The sequence below is a fragment of the Antennarius striatus genome, chromosome 14 (assembly GCF_040054535.1).
Source record: "Antennarius striatus isolate MH-2024 chromosome 14, ASM4005453v1, whole genome shotgun sequence".
In the NCBI taxonomy this organism is placed as follows: Eukaryota; Metazoa; Chordata; class Actinopteri; order Lophiiformes; family Antennariidae; genus Antennarius; species Antennarius striatus.
The window spans coordinates 6235248-6257576 of NC_090789.1; the positions used below are offsets into that span (position 1 = coordinate 6235248).

A 22329-nucleotide genomic window follows, 5' to 3' on the forward strand; every position below is an offset into this window, starting at 1 on the left:
GAGTTCTGATTTATTATTTTAGCATCCCTGCTTGAGAAAGTCAGTGGAATTTGAGCATGCTACCCAAGGTATGAAAGCAATGGGAGAAAACTGGCCTAATTATGATTTTGTAGCAGTCTTTTGTGGATTCATTACTCTGCAAAAATACTTTTGAACCTGCCACATATACTGTACTTACCTGGCAGGAGAGACACCATTATCATCAAGGTGGTTCTCCCAGGATGAGGCTAAGCCATTGCACTGCGACTGTGATGACTCCTGCAATTACCCAAATGTGGGAATCTCGACTGCACAATTTTTGGGGCGGCAGTAACTCAGTCCACTAGGTGTTGGGCTGGGACAAGAGAGGAGCTGGCTCAAGACGCGCATGGGCCAAAAAGTTTGGAGTGTAAACAGGCAGCGGGAGGTGCCAGCTCAACTCCTTGCTCAAGGACACCTCGGTAGGTGTTCCGGAGCAAGGCACCGTCCCCTTTACGAAACAAAAGTTTCTCGCACATTCCCTGTGTGGGTCCGTGGCGCACCGGAGGGTCCCCCGCCTCACTCCTAAGCCAGCTGGGACAAGCTCCAGCTCCCCGTGACAGCCGATGAAGCGGTATAGAAAATGGAAGGTTTATTATTATGATCTCTAGAATTATAGCAGCCTCTCCTTTTTCATGGTTATCTGAAAAAAGTGGTTGGTTTTCTTACATTATGTCAAATTTCACACACCTAATTTTCTTTTTATGCAGAAATAGGAGGGGGATTACTTGAGGGTAAACAGATAACCCGATTACAAGTTGCCCATCTACAATGACCACATGTGAAATTCACTCAACAGTTAAGTGTTGTGTTACATGTACTTCCAGTTACATGATATAATACACTACAGGGGGAAAAAATTCAGTCACTTTTTCATAATTCTATTCAAAATGTATTTATTCATAAAGATTTTGATTAATTCAATTTCATGCAAAGCTTGCGCAGGGGATTTTGCTCACCCTTTTACTGAAAATTATTTAAGAAACCATCTCTTGAGAGAATCAATAAAGTGAAACAGCATTATTCCAAAAGAAAATGTAGTTTGAGTATGTTTTAAAGCATTAATATCAAAAATTTCCACCAAAATAGTATTTAGAGAGAGAAAAAAGAATGTCGGTGTACTCAAAGTAACTGACTTCATCTTATTTCTCCAGTGGCACATTCCTCTAATTCTCAGAGGATCGTAGAGTCGCTCTTTTTGCAAGACAAATCAGTGTTATCACAGGTATACCCATAATCGCAGCAGTGCCGACCATCAGAACAACACTGTCCCTGCACAAAAAGAAAAAAAGTTACAAAAATACAGTATTGACAAATAAATTCTATTTGCTACTGTAATAGTCTGAACAGAGACAATCCCAAATTATCTTAATTTTTTAAATGTGAGTAATGTGAATTACTTCAGGACCGGGGATGTTGTTGCTGGCTTCTGTCATTGTTGCCATTGATATCTGGTAAAGGTAAACACAGATTGATCATTAGATTCTATAACATCATACAAATGTTCAAACCACTTGTGTGTGTGTGTGTGTCTATATATATATAGACACACACACACACACACACACACATATATACAGTATTTTTTTTCCAGTCAGTAATAGGAAGAAGAAACTTGGGGAAAGACCTACAGACAGACCTATGCCATAAACAGACAAGGTTTAGTGTGATATACCACGTTAGGCTCTGGATGTGAACTTAGAGCAGCAAGGTTTGAAGCTGGAACCTGTTTTCTGATGAAAGGGTATGTCAGACGATTTCTGAAGCAGCGTGTGGAAGTATAGTCACAGTAGTAGCCTGCTGGGCAACAGTGAAGGCCATCTGGACAACAGGTGGCCTGCAATGGATAAACAACAGGCTACAATTAGTATTATTCAATATTAAAATGATGAGATATTAGGGAAACACTTACAAAAATGGGCAAAAAAATGAGTTTTCTCAAGAGCACAGGCAAAGATTAAGATTAATGATCAGTTTAGAATGTCTAACAATCAGTCAAACTATTCGTGTTGTACATCGTAACTGATTTTGTTTCCTTTGCATTAAGGTCAATAATAGATCTAAGGAGCATCAACACAGTAGAGGTATACTATTGCACAGAAATATTCGGTCAACTCACCAGAACACCGTTGCAACAAGCCCAGTGACCTGTTGGACCTTTGCAACAGGTAGTAAAATCAGGACAAACGTAATAGGCGTCACATCGGACAACTGAACTCCTTTGTTGCTCTGGGATATAGTTGGTCTCGTGCTCTTGAGGGTCAGGTGCAGATTGAACATGCTTGCCTGGTGCTTTCTTCGCCAACATGGGAATCTGCATCCATGGTTGGTTTTGTTTCTCACACACCTCTTCATACAAGTTACAATTATATCCAGAAGGACAGCAGTGCTTCAAGTCAGAGCAACATACAGCCTAAAGACGCATTAACACACAAACACACACACAGATTTAAACTTTTTCAGATCCAAAACTTTGTATGTACAGTATTTAGACTGTGTTGAGTTGACACATGTGACTTACATTTGGATGTGGGCAGCAAGCATATCCTTGTTCAGTCTTACAGCAGGTGTCAGAATCTGAACAGGAGCTCTTGTCGGGGCATGTGATAAAGCAGGAGGCAAACTCCAACGCAATCACTGCCACTGACAAGCACAGTGTTACCTTCAGCATCTATAGAGGAGAAAATTCAATTGGAATTTAAATGGATCTGCAGAGTTCATTCACTGTTACGAGAATTCAACTAAATTCCCATCGTGTTGCTTTTAATGAATTAATTTTTTTATGTTGTACATGTGGATGCTAAAACAACAAAATAGACTTAACAGAAAAACAAACAAGACCATTGAAAGTAGACAAAACCACAATAACAATAATCAACACAATGACTCCCACATGTCCAAAAAGGAGTACTGTAGGGTGAAGCATAAGTTTTTTTTTAACCAAAGTACCACTTCTTAACTACTTAATTAACAATCAATCTCAATCACTTATAGCGACATATTTACAAAAACAGAAAAAAATTGAAACACTTACATGAAAGTAAGTACAGAAAATAAACGTAGTGTGTATAAATACATAAATCACTAATAATAACAACACCTGATTGTTTAAGTCGTTCTTTCCTCTTGTACCTGTTGAAAACCATGTGTTTGTACCGCTTTTTTAAACCGGGTCATACATGGACATCACTTGAGCTCCACACCCATCCACAGCCTCACTCCACAAACACTGAAACATGTTAATGCTGTTTGTGCCATCTGATGTTTTAAATTACGCTCTCCCCCACATTGGATCGTACTCTATATAATTTTATTTTTTACTCAAAACTATACCTACCTGAACTGTAAAAATTCAAAGCAGAAGTTTGGATTATACTAGCAGTTGTAAAAAAAAAAAAGATTGCCAACAGATATGACTCACCTTCAGCAAATGAAATCTTGCGCGATTTAAGTCTCCAACTTCCTCTTCGCTGAACTAAACGCACCCTCTTTTATTCATCGGCCCTCCCACGATCCGCGTTAACCAAAACAGGTGTGGTTTCTGCCTTGAGCTCGAATCACTTTTTAAAACAAATAAAAAAATCTGTGCTTTACTTTGCACGAATGTACGGAAGATTCCACGAACCTTTACTCTCATTAAACTGTTTCGATCACATGATCCAATGGTAACACCTTTTAGAGTGGGCGATAGGGCAACATTTTATCTTTGTTGTGACATCCTGGAATTAGGAAAACATCAGCCTGTTTTTCTTTACATATTTATGAGACGTAAATGTGTGTCTTACCTACTTTGCAGATGTAAGTCAGACTGATCCCACTATAGTTTTATCTATAAATTTTTATAGACATAAAGTCTGAAATCGGACGATTATTAAAATGGTTCTTTGTGTTAATGTTTATGAAAAGACAGAACAGTAAAAGTTGTGGAAGTAGCCCTTTTGAATGTCTTTTTTAACGTTTACTTTCTTGCATGCATTTTTACATTGAAGAATCACTTTCGTTTCTATCATATAATAGTGTTTGCAAGTTTGTGCCCTCAGGAATGTCGGTTGGTGAAATCACACTTGACCCCGTGTGCTCCTCCTTCTCAGGATGAAGGAAGTGCTTTCGTTTCATAAACTTTTAAAACGACTAAAAGTCTGGGTTTCTACAGCTTTCAAAAAGTAAATTAGAAGACTTTAAAATCCCTATCGCACATCCATACCAGCAAAAGAAAGTGTGTCAGCTGTGGAAGACAACTGTAATTACTTGGAAAATAAATGTTTAGTGTGTATAATATGAAGTCACTATGCACAATTTTTTTCAGTGAGGATAGAGTGGTGAAAAAATATAGGAGACACCCTGCCTCAATGTTTATGAATTTATAAAGCCAAAAACTAAGATTGTCATATGAAACTTTTAATACCTCTGAAAAAAATGCGAATGGTGGTTTTCATTATTGCAACAGCAACCATGACCTGTGAACTTTCAGTTCCGTGTATGTATTGTTTCACATCAGGTGATGCTGTTCAGTATAAGTACGTAGTATACTACATAGTATAAGTGCTGCTCTTATCATGTAACTGTAATAACCATTGCAAGAGACCATTAGTAACTTAACGATGATACTTAACGATGATACTCACAGTATTTGTTTTAATAGCGTGAAAGGCTAAATCAATACTTTATTACCGAGTTCCCATTGTTTAGACATTTACACTGCTGTGTAACAATCCAAAATAAACAATTATCCTTGTATAAATGTCGACTGCGCAGCTCACATGTCTTTTTCTCGCTTCCAACTTCAATATGAGGCTGGCGAGACATCAGCTCTACATGCATGGCACAGGCACTAGCAGGACAGCCTCATCGAGCAACTATCAATGCAAGATGTCAGGTTTGAAGCGGCATTTAATCCCAAAGACAGGGTGATAGTACCTTTGTATATAGATGGATGTATGTGGCAGTCACTTAAATCTCTTAGTTGAGGAGGACAGATACACGAAATTCATCGCAGTCCTGTTGTTGAGTGAAATAACAAAAAAATAAAATAAAAAATATCCCACAAATCTACAAAACGCATCAGTGGAAGATATGTACCAGTAGTTACCACTGAAAGGGATTGGTGCTTCCCCCGATTTCACTCACAGAGCTGCAGCGTTACAATCTGTAGGCCTGTCGCTCACGCATGAATGCCAGAGCCGGATGGGAGATACTTAGTTTTAAATGAAAGGCAAAAATAACTACAAGCTGACTGTCAGGAGGATGACAGAAACGTAAAGCTGTGTTAGTCGAGCTCAGAGTCCGAATGAGACGCTGCCCTCTTTTTCTTTTTTCTGCCATGCTTCTTATGTTTCTTTTTCCTCTTCTTCTTGGATTTGTCCTGTGAACATAAAATGTTGGAAGTTGGGTACTTTTCTCTTGATTTCTTTTTATCAACAAGAAAAGGCTTTGATAGCAGAGAAAAAGGCTCACACACAAATACAGTGACTTGAGACTTGTCTCCAAGCATTCGATAACTGCTGATAAAAAACAATCAGTTGGTGTGTTCTTAGGAAATGTTGCACCTGCCTGTGCTTTATTACATTTGCTCCAAATCTGGCATGCTTGGTGCTTTGTTCATCAGGAACCTGAAGAACTACCCTATGAGACAGCTGCAGAACAGGAACTTGCGACAGGTTGGGCCTTAACCAGATATTTTAAATATTTATATACTTTCTTCTGCATCAAGTCTCTTATCCAAGCAATTGTAAAATGTGAGATTCACAGTTGCGTGATGTTTCTTGCCTTTTAGCCACAAGGCTTCTATGATGCATCTATTGGGCATGCTGCAGAAGCTGGGCTAAACTGAATATAGCATTGTAACAATCGCTAACAATCAGACCAAAACCTGCAGCAAAGGTTTCTCTCACACACACACAGACAGAGGAAAGCATTGTTTAACATCAGATATCCTGGCTTCCTTGACCTTATCTTTTGCAGTAACCACAAATAAATCTGTACTTAACCGCGTCTGATCAAATCTAAACTATTTGTGTGATGAATCTAAAGAGGAAATAGTCAAAGAACAGACGGTATGAAGTAAGAGTGTGATCGCAACAATGCAGGCTGCCTTACTAAATCATGGGTTTACCCTTCATCCTTCATTTTATCCATCTACCCATCCATTCTTCATCTTATTTTCCTTGTATTTGTTAATGGTCAGTGAATGTTATACCATAAATAAAAATGAGCTCTAACACAATGACTGAATGTGAAACTTTTTTGTAGTTCAAGATAATATTTGTAAACAACAAAGAGGAACTTGTGAAGCAAATGGCCCACCATTATTTTATCTTTTTCTTCGCTACTTCTCTTTTTCTTCTTGGCTTCGACCTGTGGAGGAGAAAGCTGAAATCAGACCATGACCATGTGGTGAGTTTCAAATCCACTCTGAAAAAAAGATTCCATTTCTTGCAACAATCTTCTTTCACAATTGCTGCATATGAAAGTACAACAGCATCTCCTTGCCTAAAACAAATATGTATTTCTAACACTAACACTGACCAGGGGAATTTAGTGTTAATGCAAGTTATCCTTCTGCTCCTGATTTTTTAATTTTGGTTACAATTCTTCAAAATACAAAGTTAGGCTCAGATAACTGGTAAAATTGAAACTCGGAAGGACATGTCCACACATGCACCTACGATGAAAAACAACACAAAAAAATGCGTGTTGAAAAAATGCACACCAGTAATCCCAGTTCTGAAAGGCAAAGGATGGCATTTAAAACAACCACTTCAGAATAATACTTGAGTAAGGGATGCAGTTCAGTGGTAAAGTGCATGTTTTTCATGTATGCCTCTCCAGGTTCACTCCCCGGCATCTGTAGCCCTATGGGGGCAGAAGCCAGCGTCAACTGTAATTCAGTCTCAAGCCCGGATAAATGCAGGGGGCTGTGGCAGGAAGGGCATCCGCCATTAAAAACTTTGCCCAACAAATACATGAGCGCTCATCTAAAATGGAAAAAAGGATGGCATGTCGTGGCGACCCCAAACAGGAGAAGCCAAAGAGAAGTTTTATTTCAGAATATTTATTACCTCCTCTGACACAGAGCCCACAGATGACTCTGAAGATGAGTCTCTATGGCTTCGCTCGGCCTTCCTTTTCCTTTTCCGACTCTGACAGAAGCGAGAGATAAATTGCAATTGTTTTATCAATGAAACAAATTTATATCTCAATCTACAGCAAAATTAAAACAATTAAAGAGAAAGCCACCTTATCTTTGTCCCCTTCTTCCTTGATTCGTTTTATTTTCTTTGGGGAAAGAAATAATATTACTCATATTTTAATCATTTGAAATGATTGCAGGATTATTATTTGATCAAATTTCAACAACAACATGATTCTATGTACAGAACAAAGGAATCCAACAAAAAAAAGGAAAAACCTTGCTTTCAGAGTCAGACTCTTCCTCCGAGCTATCTGATGCTTTCCTGGCTGATGCTTTTTTTCTTTTATATTTTTTCTTTGTACTCTTCTTTTCATCCTAAACATACAAAAACAGTCAAACAGTGCAGTGCAGTAAGATGTGTAACTCCATTCCTAGCATTAACATTTAACAGCATCACAAACAACTAGCAGCTAACATTGCTATAAATGATCAACGTCATCAATCAGAGAAGGTAAAGATCTCTGCACCAATTTTCAGACATTTTTAATTACAGCAGTAGAAATAAAGGTTGCAGTTTTATGTTTTTGATGGCAGATAACATCAAATATCACATGACTGTATAAATTAAAACTTACCTCATCCTCAGATTCTGAGGAGCTGCTGCTGGAATAATCAGAACTCGATGAGGAGGAGGAGAATGAAGAATGCTTGACCAAAACACAATGAATGCAGGATTCATTAGATTTGAGGTTATTCACTTGTTTATAAATTGGAAAACAGCAAAAGTCACCGGATTTAAACCATATCAGAAAAAAACAGAAAGAGTGTGTGTGTCTGTGCTGGAGGTCTCTCCTCACCCTACTGGATTTCTTCTTTTCTTTCTTCTTTTTCTGAAAATGACAAAAATCCATAACAGGTTTAAACAACAGCTTAAAGTGAGATCATTCAAATGCCTAATAAGCTACCACACCTCTTTTTTTTCTTTCTTCTCCTCTTTTTCTTTGTCTGTTGTCTTTTTGTCCTTTTCTTTGTCATTTCCCAATAACTTCTCTCGGTTTTTTGCCAGCTCTTTTCTCCATTTCTGAAAGCAATAGTAAACATGTGAGCTCCTGACTCTCTCTCTCATTGTCTACATGTGCATCAAAACCTTCTCAGAGATATAGGAAGTCTCTTAGGACAGTAATAAATGTGCCATAATGCACCATTAGCTGTGACTAAAAAGAATAAGACATGTGGTGGTGAGAATGCAAGGTCGGCAAGCCAGACAGTATAATACAAACATACATTATTCATTCTGTCCTCAAAGTCAGCCAGGGCTCGAGAGCCCTTCTTCTTCTTCTCCAGCTGCTCCTTTAATTCTTCCCTGGTAAATAAACAATAAATCAATTTTAATCCAAATGAATAATTTCACCACAATCACATCTACCCAAATTGAGGAACGTGTGTCACTTGTTGTTCTACATCTCATCTCATCATTTGCGAGCACTTTTTAAATGTTTCTCCCAGTACTGCTTAAACTGATCCTTTGCTCAACAAGGCCTCAGTCATTTTTCAGATTTGCTTATTTTATTTTAATTAATCATAGTTAAGTGAGAAACCTATACTAATAAAATGGAACAAGACACTGATTTTTGATACAAATTAGATGCAACATTAAAACAGACACTGCCCCCTTGTGGATATGATTAGCAAAAGCTTGTTTTAATTGAAAGAATTTTATATTACAAGATGTTTTATTATTGTAAATTTGGCTTAACATTTAAAACAAATGATGCATTTATATATAATGCTTATGTGTGCTATTGTTGGGAGAATGTATGATTTGGCAGAAAAATGCCTTTTTCTTGCTTGCAGGCATGTTTGGGTATTTTACAGAAGTGCTAAAATGCTCATCTATAAATTAATTGTCTATAAGGTGAGACTGATAGTTCAGTGTGCATTAACTTTAAAATTTCACATCTTTGAAATGCTAGCTTCCTAAAAGTTTTACATGTATCTGTCATGTAATGTATTACTCACAGAAGAAAGAAGGCAGCTGTGACAAATTTATGTTTGTTTCTGAAGTGTATAGGGGTAAAAGTGTGTGCCATGACCAGGTCTTTTAGATACTCACCATGTGGGCCTTGGTCTGCTTAAATAATCCTGTATGGTCGGTCCAGAATTCTGCGCGGGTCCTCTTGCTCGTGCAGCAGCAATAGGGTTAATGTAAGCCTGCAAAACCAACAAGACATTGTTGAAAACAACAAAACAGTACTGTACATGCCTGTGTAGGTTCTCAGCCATCCAGGTCGAGGTACATCAAAACAGTACAGTTCTATTGTAGCACATACAACATGACTACAAAACGAAGCGTTGCATGTCTTAAACATCATAAGATATTTTCATTGCGAGTCAGCAAGTATTCCCTTTTGGCACACTAGAACATAATGAGACCATACTGCATCAGTTGAATAAAACATCTGCATCAGTGACAAATGACTTGCATGAGTACACCGCTTACTGTGACAGAAGCATACAGGATCAATGTACAGTTACTTGTTATACAATCTAATGACCCAAAGCTAGTATTTCAAAATTAGAGACTCAATACGCAAAGGGGCTCGCAACACCACCATAAAGATGAGCTAAGGTTAGCATTTGACTATTTGCGCAGCTCAACGAGCCACGGTCGTTCCTAATGCTAGACCAAGGGTGCATATAACAAGGGTGCGTATAACAATCAAAACTAAGAAAACTTTGCAAAAATGTGCCACATATTTTGCTATGTTGTGTTAACAAGCGGCCTCAGTAAACGCTGTCTAGGCCTAACGTCTGAATAACAAGCAGAGAGACGATTTGTCAATGCTACATGCAGAGCTAAAGCTAAACGATTGCATCTACTATAGCAATCTTACTAAATGTAACGGCAAGAAAAGTTTAAATTTTTTGCTACTTAGGCTACATAACTCACCACTCTATTGTCTCTCTTGCCCATGTTAAATTAGAATTGGGGTACATAGCAAACACAGACAAAAATCATTAGTGTTTTCAGCTAGCATAAATCTTGCCAGTGTTGTTTTTTTCCCCCACTGGCTTTAACGAAGACCCGCCCTTCGCTGCATCCGATTGGCTGACACTCGTTTCCCTCTACGCGAAGTGTGATTGGTTGAATCTCAACACGTGTACAGTGCGCACTGAAAAGATAACAGTCACTCATTTGTAAGACTTTTCATCAGTTTTTTCTTCAAATAAAGACCGCATCTATTCTCCATGAAGGCATGAATGCAATAAACCACTTTGTGTTAACTTGTAAACGAATCAGGAATGTTGCACCATTAATATGGACTATCCGTGTGTACGAATGATACCTGCTCAAGTCATTGAACGGAAAACAGTACTGTATTACTAATATTCTGTATATACAGTAATCTTGCCTCTAATATTATGCAGATGTGATTTTTTTGTCTTTTTTGCAGTGGTTTTGTTGATGCTTGTTTTGTTCAACTGTTTATCAAAATAGGCAGTATTCAGAGAATACACAATTCAACCAAGACAGGTTAGCTCCTCCATAAAATGTTCCCGTGAAGCCCATGTAAAGAAGTTAATGACCACCGTTTAATTTTTCTGGGGCACGTCTTACTTCTGAAACAAATCTGTAAAGGACCTCACCTTTGGAGGACCCTGCTTTCCTGTTCTGATAAGGAAACTTCTGTTTTTGATAACAATGATTATATTCATTGAAACAATAAGAACGCGTCTTCAGTGCTGCTCAAATGTAACACATACTATTAAATCATCAGTAAATGTGATTTTTAGTGAATGGGGGGGGGGGTGGGGTGGACTCAGTCTTCCTCATATTTTTGTGAGGATGGTAAACTTAGGAATAGTGCAACCCTATGTTACCACTATAAGCCAATAACGCAAAGATGAGTATATACTTAATATTATTGGTTCTGTAATTGAAACAAAACTGGAGCTTTTTTGCCAACACACAAGAAAAATCCATTTGAACTAGATTTCCTTAGATCCCAGCCTCATTGCATTTTGTTAGTCAAATTAATTCTCTGCTCAAATTTTTTTCTGATTTTTTTTTTACATTGTCCGTTATTGCACATGGTCTAGACTTGAAATCAACACCCATATATTGAGACACACAATGACAAATTCTCAATGATGCATTTAATGATTTTTTAAAAATGTGTTTTCGTACTGGTATGTCATAGAAGCATTAAAAAAAGTCTGTGTAGCTGAATGCATGTATATATAACAAATTGCAACAGCAGTGGTGTTGCGTTTTAATTTTCCCTCATTCCAATAATCAATACTTGATAATGTTACACATCACAAGATTCAATTGTCGAACATGCTCCAATGAGTCCAATGCCAGCACACACACACAAGTGTATCGTGATCGGGTTCCTCAGTCTCCATTTCCATTTGTTTACAACATTTATAAAACAGGAACATTTGAAATTTTCATTATAAGAGGGACCATCATGTTGGCTTCGAAACAGTGAAGCTTTTAAAAAGTCAACAATCTGTTTAAGTTTGCTGTAATTGACTGAAATGTATTTCAAGCTGGCTAACTCGATGGGGAAAAGCATACAGTGATTGTATCAAATGTAATAACACTAAAGCAGTCATTTCAATGTAAACTTATGTCTAAAGTATTTGGAGCTTTCATTGCATTGTACGCACCACTGACACCAGATGTGAGTTGTTGTCAAACAGAAGATTCACACAGTGCTTATTTAGCAGTTATACATAGATATACATTGTGCTCATCAATCAAAATTCAAAAGTTGCTGGCATAACAGTTCATACAGGCAGTTATCCTCAGACAGTCTACAGTAACATATTTGATAAATAGGAAAGACAGTAGACTATGATCATTGACACAGTCATGGAACAGCTTGAAAGAAAACCTGAAGGAGTTGCAATGTGGTCAGTTAGTAGCCCAGGGATGTGCAAACTGAACCCGAAAGTTTCGGACAAGAACCATAACAAGAACCTGAGAAAGTCAGAGAGGGTCTGTGTGTGTGCTAGCAGCACTACCTGTTAGGAAATCATAAACCAGTGTTAAAAAAATATGTTACTGTTCTGCAAGAACTACTAAATACAAAAATACAACTCTGTATAACTTGCGTTTTCTTTGCTGGTAAAAACTGGAATTTGAATACAAAGGGACACAACTGTAAAAGCAAAATAAAAAAGCAAAATAAAAATGTACACAAATTCTTGGTGCATTTGTTTCATTATCAAAACCACAATAAAATTCTTAGTCGCTCTTGGTCCAAACCTAGAGAAAGTCAAAAGCATTTTGAAATGACAGAGTTCTCTTGCCATACATCCTTCCACTGACCCTCATCACTAACTCTACATCTATCCATCTTTACAACATATCTAGGGACTGACAATGAACGCATCAAAATGTTTCTATCATGACATCTTGTACATTGCATTCTATACTGTACAGTATCAATGCCTATCCTTTGTACATTCCTTACATTGTCAAACTGTCCTTACACAAATTCTACAATCTAAATAAATGGTGTAATTGGTGTAAGAAAGTTGTATGCCCTCATCTCAAAAATAAAAATATAAAAACCAAGCAACCACTTGATGAAAACAAATATATAAGACTTGCCAATAAAATTTAAAATTAAATACAGAATATTGGCGAGACAATTCTGTGCCAAATGTATTCATGTTGAATAGTGCTGGTGGTACTTTTTCCACCTATTGCAAGCTTGTGCATTGCTGTACTGTATAATGATAAACGCCCATGTTGGCAGACTAGAAGCAAGTCATAAACAGAGTGTGGCAAAAACATTTCTATTCTTTCATCATTGTCTCAGCACAGAAAACCAAGCCATTATTTCAAATTCCTTCCTCGAAGAGTGCAGAAACCATTAGAATCCCGCTACTGGTCTGCAGTTGCACAGGACTTCCTCAAGGTGGCAGTAATATAATACACAGAGCTGGAATGAAGAGTCAAGGCAGTTGAGTGGCTGGCTTGCGATGCTGGATAATGTTCCAATAAGTTGGTGTGCACATTAGTTAAATGTCAGTGATGATGCACACACTACATGTTGTGTATCTGTATTTATGTATTCAAAACTCCTCAGTGCACACAACCACAGTAAAAGTGTAGGTGATGAGGTCCATGTTGTCCACACAGGCTCAGGTATGATTCTGATGTGGTCCATAAGTCAAAAAGGCCCTTGCAAGGTTGAACATTGGTCCTAAAAAGAGGCCCCTGCTTCATGGCTTCTTTGCAGTCCATCTACTCCTACTGACAGTCAATCCGAGACGTGAGTCTCTTTTGCATTGTTAACAGTCAATCATCAAAATTAAAGACCTAAAAGCAGCATTTACACAAACTATCGGTTCATGGAAAGAAGATAGCTTTTGTGCATTTTTCAAGGGGTGGAAGTGTTGGTGTGTTCAATTCACCATCTTTACCCTCTTTAGAAGTATTTTTCTGGATGTCTGTATTGACTATAAAAAGAATTTACCCTTAGTCTATTTTATATTGTTTTTATGCACAACATAGAATTATGATAGTTAAGATTTTTTGACACTGATTATTAAAAAAAAGTAATTTTCAGCTAAAGGCACAGCTGACATAAACTAGTCAACAACAGGGTTATTGAAAAGTACCAATTAATGGAAGGATACCGGCAAAATATGAAGGCACTGAGACTATATTTAGAGTAGGTCGTCCTCATGGTAATAGTGAAGAGTGCTATGATGAAGCCTATGAACATTAAAACAATGATTCCCAACTCCACTAATCTCCAGCTTTATGGCCAACTAGCAAAGACAAAGCAGATCTAGAAAGATTTCAGTATGTTTACATTAATCCAAACTAGGAGTGAAAGAAGACCTCATGATACAATTGCATCAAAGCTTTTGACCAAGTTGCAGCGCATTTGTCTTTGCAGCAGGGCAGCTTGTGAAGGTAAAAATATTCCAAATCCCTTTCAACTCACTCATAAAGCATGCAAATTCATTGACAGGGGCTATTTAAATTGGTTGAATCGTGAAAGATAACCTGCTGCTATGTTGAAAGAAGTTGAACAGTCCGGCAAATGTCCCTGTGTTGCTTTAGGTGTACATCTCCAACTGGCACTAAACGGGATTGATAACAGTCCCAAACCAAATCAAGTAGTCACATGAAAACTGTCCTTCTGCCTTGATCACCACTCAAACTGACTGATGACTTTCGCAAAGAAGAATGTCAAAAATTGCAGCATCAAACATGCAAACCACAAGCAAAATAATACCAAAGGTGCCCCAACCAAATATTGACATTAAGTGATGAAAACTAAATCTGATTAAATTACATTGATTTTGACTGATATTTATGATTTGTGTCAAATCAGTGTCAAAAAAGTCTTAACATTCGTTGAACGCTGTAAAAAAGGTAATATTGAGTAACACCAAGGTTGGACATGCAGAATTCTTTTTAAGGACACCGAGGGATTATGAATGGTGTAGAAGGACGGTCAGGCAGTCCTCTCCTCCATCGCAGGCTTGTTGCTGGGTATGGGCTGGGCCGCGTACACACTTCTACTGTGGCTATCCACACTTTGAAAGTAGGGGTGGCTCAGCGCAGCGTAGGCCGATATTCTCCTGGAGGGGTTGAAGGCCAGGAATTGCTGTGAAGGAAAAAAAAGATAAGATGAAACAAATGAAGAATGGAGCAGATGACTAGACCACTAGTTTATGAATACAATACAGTAATGTAGTGATTGAATGTTCTGATTTCAGTGACAAAGTATAAGATGTTGGACTGGGTCGGACAGCAGCCTATACTACCAACCATTAAGAGGGCCCGTCCTTGCTCATCCATGTCTGGAACCAAGTTCTCTATTGGCTTGGGGGGCCGGGGGGTAAAGGCACTCTGTGGTAGGGCCACTTCCTGCGGCCAGTCTTCTGCTGAAGGTACCCCAACAACACTGTGGGAGGATAATGATCATCAGCCATTTAGCAATCACTGACACACAGATTTACATTTCTGGTAGTGTTGTTCTACACTCCTGATCCTCATGTTGATATAATTTCTTCTGTTACATCTCTAATGTTGCCTCGTTTGCCTAAAATGAACACACACAAAATATTTCTAGCAGTCCAATTGTTGTCATCATACATGTTAGATTAAAAAAAAATTTTTTGGAGAAAGGCAATATGTATCTAATGACAATGCACGATTAGAGAAGAGACATGAGACTGTTGCCATGTGTAGCAGAGTCAAAAGCCTCATATGCATCACTGATGTTTCATAAGTTTAACCCAGATAAAAAATAGATCCAAGTCCACCATTATGGAAAATAACATGTTAATTATATATAAAATTTAGAGGACATATTATTCCAGATGTTAGCAGTAGGTTTTGATGAGACTGTGAGAAGTTCCGTTTTATCACTCTAGCTTTTGAGCGATTGATTTTGATGGATGTTAAATTCGGAGAATTTAAGTAAAATTTCAAAGATTGCACATTCTTTCTCAAGAATACGTACAGGAAACACAGCCAGAAAAACTTACTCAAAAATTTTCCCGAGTTGATCGACATCGGAGTTCCCTCGAAACAGTGGTCTGGGAAAAATAAATGGAAAGAGTTCAGTTTGGTTCAAAAGTTTACAATACATTCTCATTAAAAGTGTGAAGCCTTAATTATATTCTTATTGACCTCTTTTGGTCAATTTAAGAACCCTGTGCCATTGTAAGCTGCAGATGAACAGCCCTAAAATATAGGCTATTGGCTCATGGCAAAGAGGAATGTGTGACTCTGATGTGAGCATTTGAAGTAGCAGCTCCATCTCATCTTGTCAGGATCGTGAAGCTGTGTTGGGAGTAGTGCTGAACAGAGTGGGGGGAGGGATGAAAGGAGGGAGGAGAGCGGTAGCAGGGCTGCTCGTGGTTCCTGTGGCTTTAGGCCGTCTTTGGATGCCCGTGGGCGGCCATGCCTGCTCTGGCAGCCGCATCATTCCAGCAGTCATTATCAGCACAAGCCTACCAGCTGCCGTACAGAACAGAGAAAAGCTATTTATCCCTTATATGTGTATACACATCTTTTTTTGCTCTCAGAGTGTGTGTGTGTGTGTGTGTGTGTGTGTGTGTGTGTGTGTGTGTGTGTGTGTGTGTGTGTGTGTGTGTGTGTGTGTGTGTGTGTGTGTGTAGGAAAGTGGGAGGGAGAGGCGTGTGAAAGAAAAGATGCATTATTCTGACAGAGGAAGAGGTATGGGAACTAGACTTATGTGCCGAAGATCCTTTGAATGAAATGTGGAGGTGTTATGTTGAAACAGTTTCTCCTCTATTCTTAATTTCAGTCGTTTTGTTCAAAATCACACTCAAAGTCTAGAAAAGGATAAAGAAGCGTCTTTTGTTGTATTCTAGCTGTATACAGTGATCAGTCTCCAGCAGATGTCAATGTTATGCAAGATACTGTCACATAGGTGTGCTTATATGCACGTACGTATGCATTCCATATCCAAATCTCAATACACTTCAAGTGCACCCCACTCAAGTGGAGTCAATAGACTGGCGAGCCACCATGTGCTCCCTGTATTCTCCCTCTTGCAGGAAGTTTTGCATAGTTCAACACCCACACTTTCCTACAGACTGAGCCACAAGGAAATTAGACAGGGGGTATTTTACACATTTCACAGAGTTAGCAAACACATGCTCCAGTTCGAAAGTGAAATTGAGATTGAGTTTGTTTCAATCATTCTAACCTGGCATCATTCACTAATGGATGTCTCAGTGCTGCCGGGCTTGTGAGCCTCCGCTTTTAAACATCTGACTCAGAAAGCGGACCATGATCATACCACATGTGCAGATCTTCTCAGGGTAAAGAATGGCACCAAGGTTTAAAAGACATTTAAGATCAGACCAAACCTGTTCTGACTGTTGCAAAAGAACGAAGTAAAAAAAAAAAAAAAATCACCTACAGCAAAGTCATCATGCCAAAACAAGTAGGGCTGATAATTCCAAGAGGTCCATTTTTAAACCTGGAGTGGTTTGTTTGGGAGGGGGGATGACGACTGGACTCGAATTGAGCTGTTCACTGGCAGGCGCACGATGGTTAAGTACAAACCTACACTTGCACTCAAGGAAGAACATAAAGCAGGATGCACAAAAGCACACATACGCAGAATGGACTCTTTCCATCTCCGAGTATAACATGAACATATATGTACAAAAACACACACATTCACACACACACACACACACACGGACACACACACGCACATGGGTGGCGGTAAAAGGAGGTCTGAGACTGGGCTGGGACAGGCAGCTGAGTCACATTTCCTCCAGTGCCAACATGGCTCTGTCCTTCGTTCTATTGAGACAACCTCTGGTATGTGTGTGTGTGTGTGTGTGTGTGTGTGTGCGTGCATGTTTGCAGGCCACAGTGGCATATGGAAAACACAGATGTGTGTTTGTGCGCTTGAGCAAGGGCTTTTGCATACAAACAAGTCAGCTTGCATACACAAGTTTAGCATGTGGGGAGGTTGGATTTGTGTGTGCACAACACATGAATGTCAGATTGTGGCTTTCAGGATTTCTCAATTGAGTTCAAAAGTGTGAGAAAGTCAACACGGATGTGGGGCCTCTCCTGCGCCATTAATTCAACCTTTTTGATTGGAGAAATGTCAACAAGCAGGCGTTCTCTCTCCCCATTCACTCCAACTATGACTCATCCTGACACTATCCCAGCCATGCAGATGCAGACTTGCATGATATTTGCTCAAATTCTTCTGACAGGTTCACAGAGATTCTCGTTACAGTTTTTTTCCCCTCAACAAAAGCATGTGTGATGATGCAAGTTGAGAGGACATTGCTCAGAGGGGGCGGCCTTAGAAGTTTCATGAGTCATAAGACAAACATTCTTGGGCTGATTTATAAATTTCTGACCCACCGTATAAGATGACAGAGTCAAACAGGGTTTTTATTCCTCAATGAGGCTTTGATAAACACTTATTATCATAATTTCATCATAAAAGGGATGGGGAAACCCCTGGGAGAAAACTGACATGAAATTTAGATCATCAAGTGTGTCTTAAAACACAGGTAAATTTAAGAAATCAACCATGATATAAATTGTGTTTCACAGTATTGTAGAAAATGTGAAACACGCTAGCTAACCCATATGAGCAAGCTGGCATGAAAATAAATTTAAAAAAGGCAGTCAGAGACTGCAACATCCCACGACTTACCTCGGCCTACTTTCAGGCTACCCTGAAAGTAGCACCTGACTAGTGCATACGGAGAAGGCCAGTGTAAGACAATAGATCAAAGCTAGTGCATAGATAGATCAAAGCAGTAGCTTTGATCTACGGTCTTGCACTGGCCTTCCTCGTCTTTCTATCCTATCCATTTCCTGAGTGTACATAAGTTGAAATTTGACTGTGACCTACTTTTCTCGAGGTCAAGGTCATCATCTTGTTTTCATCCCCTTTGCCGCCCGAGTAACATGCTTTTTGTTTCATCCTTCTATCTTCTACGGTTGCAAAGATATTTGGTGGACGAACGGACGAACAAACACACCAACACTGACAATCGCAATACATCACCGCTTTGAAGCGGGATGTAATGAAGCAAATTTAAGAATTTCAAGAAACCTAAGTGAAGTTCCACAACTTTAGGAGGATGAAAAAGGACGTGTGAACATTGCAATGAATTCCTTCAAGCCGACCATACGTACTGCACATGGATAACCCGACATGCAAAATTCAACGGGTGTGAAAAAAAAAATCAAGTGAAAGTTATATAACTGAAGAAAAAGGAATCAGTGCACGATGATCAAATTATTGTTTAGTCATTCCCAAAGGCATCTAAACCACCAGCGGCAATGTCTACCTTTTTGTACTTAAGCTGTCAAAAACTATAATCTCCAATTCACATAAGCTGCAAACCCAATAAACAGCGTTGTATCATCTGTTGTTGTTCTGCACTTTCGCTCGATCACGTTGCTTTCTCTTGCCTTCTTTCAGCAATTCTCCCAGGTGCCCTTTAATCTCAAACAGGTGGCTTTTTAAAAAGCCATCTTAATCACCTGCAGAAAGTGAGACAGAGAGGGAGAGAGTGTGTATGTTCTGTTCATGGCCATCAAAGGCCTCTGCTTTGCTTTCTGCCTTAAGGCAAAGCTGGATAGGTGCCAGGTTGTGAAACACACACACACACACACACACACACACACACACACACACACACACACACACACACACACACACACACACACACACACACACACACTAAAGCTTTTTACTGCTTATTGTGTCAGAGTGAGAGAAGAAGTGCCTTTACCTAGACGACACACACACAGGCACACAGCTAAGCTTTATCACAGGTTATAACTGCTAACCTCAGATTGCGCCTGCTTTCAAAGGAACACTAGGAGGAACAAAGCCAGAAATCTCCTGTACATAATGTTGAGGCTACTTAATATTGATTCTGAATTTTTTGTTGCAATTCCTGTGTATTTTAAAATTCTTCTTATAAGGTCACATAGTGCCAAAATACACTTTCACCTTATGACTTGGACATAAAAACAAATACAGACAAAACAGACAACAAGGCAGTCAGAGACTGCAACACCCTGCGAAAGGTAGGTCAGGGTACCCTGAAAGTAGTACCTGACAAGCGCATAGCTTTGACGTTTCAGGGTAGGTCAAGGCTATGCACTAGCTTTGACCATAGATCAAAGCCCTAGCTTTGATCTATAGTCTTACACTGGCCTTCTTCCTCGTCTTTTTATCTTATCCGGTTCCTGAGTACAAAGGTTGAAATTTGACCTTGACGTACTTTTCTCAAGGTCAAGGTCATCACATTTTCATCCCCTTTGCTGCCTGAGTAATCTTTTTGTTTCATCTTCCTATCTGCAACGGTTGCAAATATATCTGGTGGAGATACGAACGAACGGACGGACACTGACAATTACAATACACCACTGCTTTGAAACGGAATGTAACAATACAGCGCTGAGCGAATAGGCTTTCAGACAAATACAGACAACAAATACAGAAACAATTTGCACATCAATCTATAAAAAAAACTGATTTCAGCTCACTGTAATTTTCCTAATTGGAAATTGTTTCTTGAATTGTTTTTACGCGTAAATTTTTAAAAATACGCTATTTCCGAACATGAAGTTAACCCAACAAATAGCCTGGAACACAAAATTATTCCCCCTTTTCTCACAGAAGTCAAAGAAAAGCTGCAACTCCACGCAAGTGAGAAGCTAAGTATCAAAATTTCTGTTCATTTAAAGCATCCTAAACAACTGGAAGGATCAAAATTATTTCATATATGACAAAATTGACATATTTTCAGCTCCAATACAAAAATACAAAGATAAAACGAGAGGAAAAGGTAAGACAGCATAACAGGTGACAAATACCTTTTATTGGGTTTTTGGGACATATAAATGATTTTAGAATTTTTTATTTTATTTTAAATGCTGTCTTTCTGCATAGCAGTGTTACCCATTTGCCACTAAGGCCCATGCATTCCTATACAGTATAGGTTACTGCATGTTTATGGCTGTACAAGTTGGGTGTGAGGACGGTTGGGGAAGGAAGCATAAATTGGAAAAAGGGTGCTCCTTTTGGCAATCTGCCCTACCCCAGACAGGCTTTTCTTATCTCTTCGACGGCACACCACTCCTGTCTGGGTAGACCCAGCTCACTGCTGCTGTGAAGATACAGTCCAATAATTACTAATACCAACTAAATATTAGTGTTAGATTGAAGCTATGATGATAGAACATCAAAACTACCTGTTTTATTTATTCCAAAAGACAGATAGTTTAACTTTTTTTTTTCAAAGAAAAATTGTCCCTTATTGGGTTGGCTCTCAACTTTATGACGTTCGTTAGACCACAAACTGACAAATAACTAAGCCAAGAGGCCAAATCTTGACTTTCTGAAACCACAGCAGGCAGCCTGTCATGACTGTCATGGTTTGATAAGCCAACTGAAATGGATTTGCTTTCAACGCATCTGGCAGGTGTCGTTTAGAGAAAAGATGTGACTTCACTATTACAAAAAAAATGCTAAAAAGAAGGCTCCTCCTTTAGATATACTTACTAGTAATGCAAACTGATCAGAAGGACATCTCTCCATACTTGCATGCTCTTGTTTAACCATTAAAATGATAAAAATCCCCTCTATGGGAAAGGAGGGATCTAGTCAGACAGATGTCACAGTCACAAAGATATGAGCATATGACTACAGGGAGCATATGCAAGAGACCACACAGTATGTGTAATCTAATTTTTATCTGCTGCTTTAAGAATAAATGTGGGAAGCTTCCATTTCATTTCTCGTACCTCATCGATATATATTGTTCAAAAGTTACCAGCCCTTGGTAATCAGTTTCTCAAAAAGTCAGTCGAAACACAATTTCCACATAAGACCTACCTTGAATGTACTTTTACTTGATGCATCACATGAGTCAAATTTAAATTTATCCTTAGTATCAAGAATATTAATTTACACAACCAGACAACATAAGCCCTACAGATTGGGGCAAGTTGACTTATAGGAATTACTTAAAACCAACATATTTCGTTTGATCAAAACAAAAGCCATTCCTAGTGAATGACACTATAAACTTCTGATAGGAGGGGGAATTGATTCTCTACAACAGAGTACGATTAACATTCATACTCATCATCAGTTAGCCAGGCGAAATTAATAATGTCTTTGTTATGAAAGTTGAAGATGTAAGCAATCAGATACATGACTTTACCCCAGTCAGTAATTTAAAGACCGAGATGCATCAGCATCAACAATATTAAATGACTTCCTTCATGGAAGCTTGGGTAGGATGATGTGAGTTCTTTGTGTCAGTGAGCATGTAACTGCTGATTTAAATCCCTCCATAAGTTTCTCTTTGATTGTGCAGTTGCTGCATTATATTTCTCAAAGGCTATGAATGGTTATTAAAAGCTTGAATCAAAAAATCTTTGGTCCATTCTCTCACCTTCTCCTGAACATCTCAGCAAGGATGCAGCCAACACTCCAGAGGTCCACTGGTGTGGCGTAACTGGACTGAAGCAGCACCTCTGGGGCTCTGTACCACAGGGTCACCACCTAACAACACACACACACACACACACACACACACACACACACACACACACACACACACACACACACACACACACACACACACACACACACACACAC

At 38.8% G+C, this 22329-nt stretch overlaps 3 protein-coding genes and 1 non-coding gene across 8 annotated transcripts in view; 1 reads left to right on the forward strand and 3 right to left on the reverse strand.

The window, feature by feature from the left end:
- Window positions 1-170: 170 nt before the first annotated feature.
- Window positions 171-334, forward strand: LOC137607889 (U1 spliceosomal RNA). Its single transcript, XR_011038060.1, has one exon. It is a non-coding gene; the product is annotated as a U1 spliceosomal RNA (small nuclear RNA).
- A 563-nt stretch (window positions 335-897) lies between these two features.
- Window positions 898-3587, reverse strand: LOC137607714 (progranulin-like). 2 transcript variants are annotated; one of them, XM_068333646.1, is made up of 6 exons: window positions 3440-3587; window positions 2540-2689; window positions 2138-2431; window positions 1745-1855; window positions 1419-1469; window positions 898-1290 (listed from the first exon to the last, which is right to left on the reverse strand). In XM_068333646.1, exons 2-6 carry the CDS (start codon window positions 2687-2689, stop codon window positions 1192-1194), a joined length of 705 nt encoding a protein of 234 aa, XP_068189747.1. In that variant the 5' UTR covers window positions 3440-3587; the 3' UTR covers window positions 898-1191. The 2 variants fall into 2 exon arrangements, with proteins under 2 accessions (XP_068189747.1, XP_068189746.1); XM_068333645.1 differs by having other exon boundaries at window positions 1694-1855.
- An 844-nt stretch (window positions 3588-4431) lies between these two features.
- On the reverse strand, window positions 4432-10233 carry fam133b (family with sequence similarity 133 member B). 3 transcript variants are annotated; one of them, XM_068332994.1, is made up of 11 exons: window positions 10101-10233; window positions 9264-9361; window positions 8435-8513; window positions 8121-8231; window positions 8008-8040; window positions 7786-7857; window positions 7427-7525; window positions 7255-7293; window positions 7077-7157; window positions 6322-6372; window positions 4435-5380 (listed from the first exon to the last, which is right to left on the reverse strand). In XM_068332994.1, the coding sequence occupies exons 1-11, from the start codon at window positions 10122-10124 to the stop codon at window positions 5285-5287; spliced, it is 783 nt and encodes a 260-aa protein (XP_068189095.1). In that variant the 5' UTR covers window positions 10125-10233; the 3' UTR covers window positions 4435-5284. The 3 variants fall into 3 exon arrangements, with proteins under 3 accessions (XP_068189094.1, XP_068189093.1, XP_068189095.1); XM_068332992.1 differs by having other exon boundaries at window positions 4434-5380; window positions 7786-8040; XM_068332993.1 differs by lacking the exon at window positions 7255-7293 and having other exon boundaries at window positions 4432-5380; window positions 7786-8040.
- Window positions 10234-11290: 1057 nt separating this feature from the next.
- cdk6 (cyclin dependent kinase 6) overlaps window positions 11291-22329 on the reverse strand; it is a 31571-nt gene continuing 20532 nt past the window's right edge. For both annotated transcript variants that reach the window (XM_068333391.1, XM_068333390.1), the window contains 4 exons: window positions 22124-22233; window positions 15680-15730; window positions 14958-15093; window positions 11291-14793 (listed from right to left, as the gene is read on the reverse strand). In XM_068333391.1, coding sequence (XP_068189492.1) covers window positions 14641-14793; window positions 14958-15093; window positions 15680-15730; window positions 22124-22233 — 450 coding nt within the window. In that variant the 3' untranslated portion in view covers window positions 11291-14640. The remainder of the gene's footprint in view (window positions 14794-14957; window positions 15094-15679; window positions 15731-22123; window positions 22234-22329) is intronic.

Bases quoted from the DNA above. Each gene is read 5' to 3' on its own strand.
- LOC137607714 (XM_068333645.1), bottom strand. From the start codon at position 2,689: ATGCTGAAGGTAACACTGTGCTTGTCAGTGGCAGTGATTGCGTTGGAG. The intron at 1,856-2,137 runs GTGAGTTGACCG...TATCCATTGCAG, and splicing joins CTTGTTGCAACGGTGTTCTG to GCCACCTGTTGTCCAGATGG. The intron at 1,291-1,418 runs GTAATTCACATT...CTTTTTGTGCAG, and splicing joins ACAACATCCCCGGTCCTGAA to GGACAGTGTTGTTCTGATGG.
- fam133b (XM_068332992.1), bottom strand. From the start codon at position 10,124: ATGGGCAAGAGAGACAATAGAGTG. The intron at 8,041-8,120 runs GTGTGGTAGCTT...TGTCATTTTCAG, and splicing joins AGAAGAAAGAAAAAAAAGAG to AAAAAGAAGAAAGAAAAGAA. The intron at 6,373-7,076 runs GTAATAAATATT...TCTCCTCCACAG, and splicing joins TGGGCTCTGTGTCAGAGGAG to GTCGAAGCCAAGAAGAAAAA.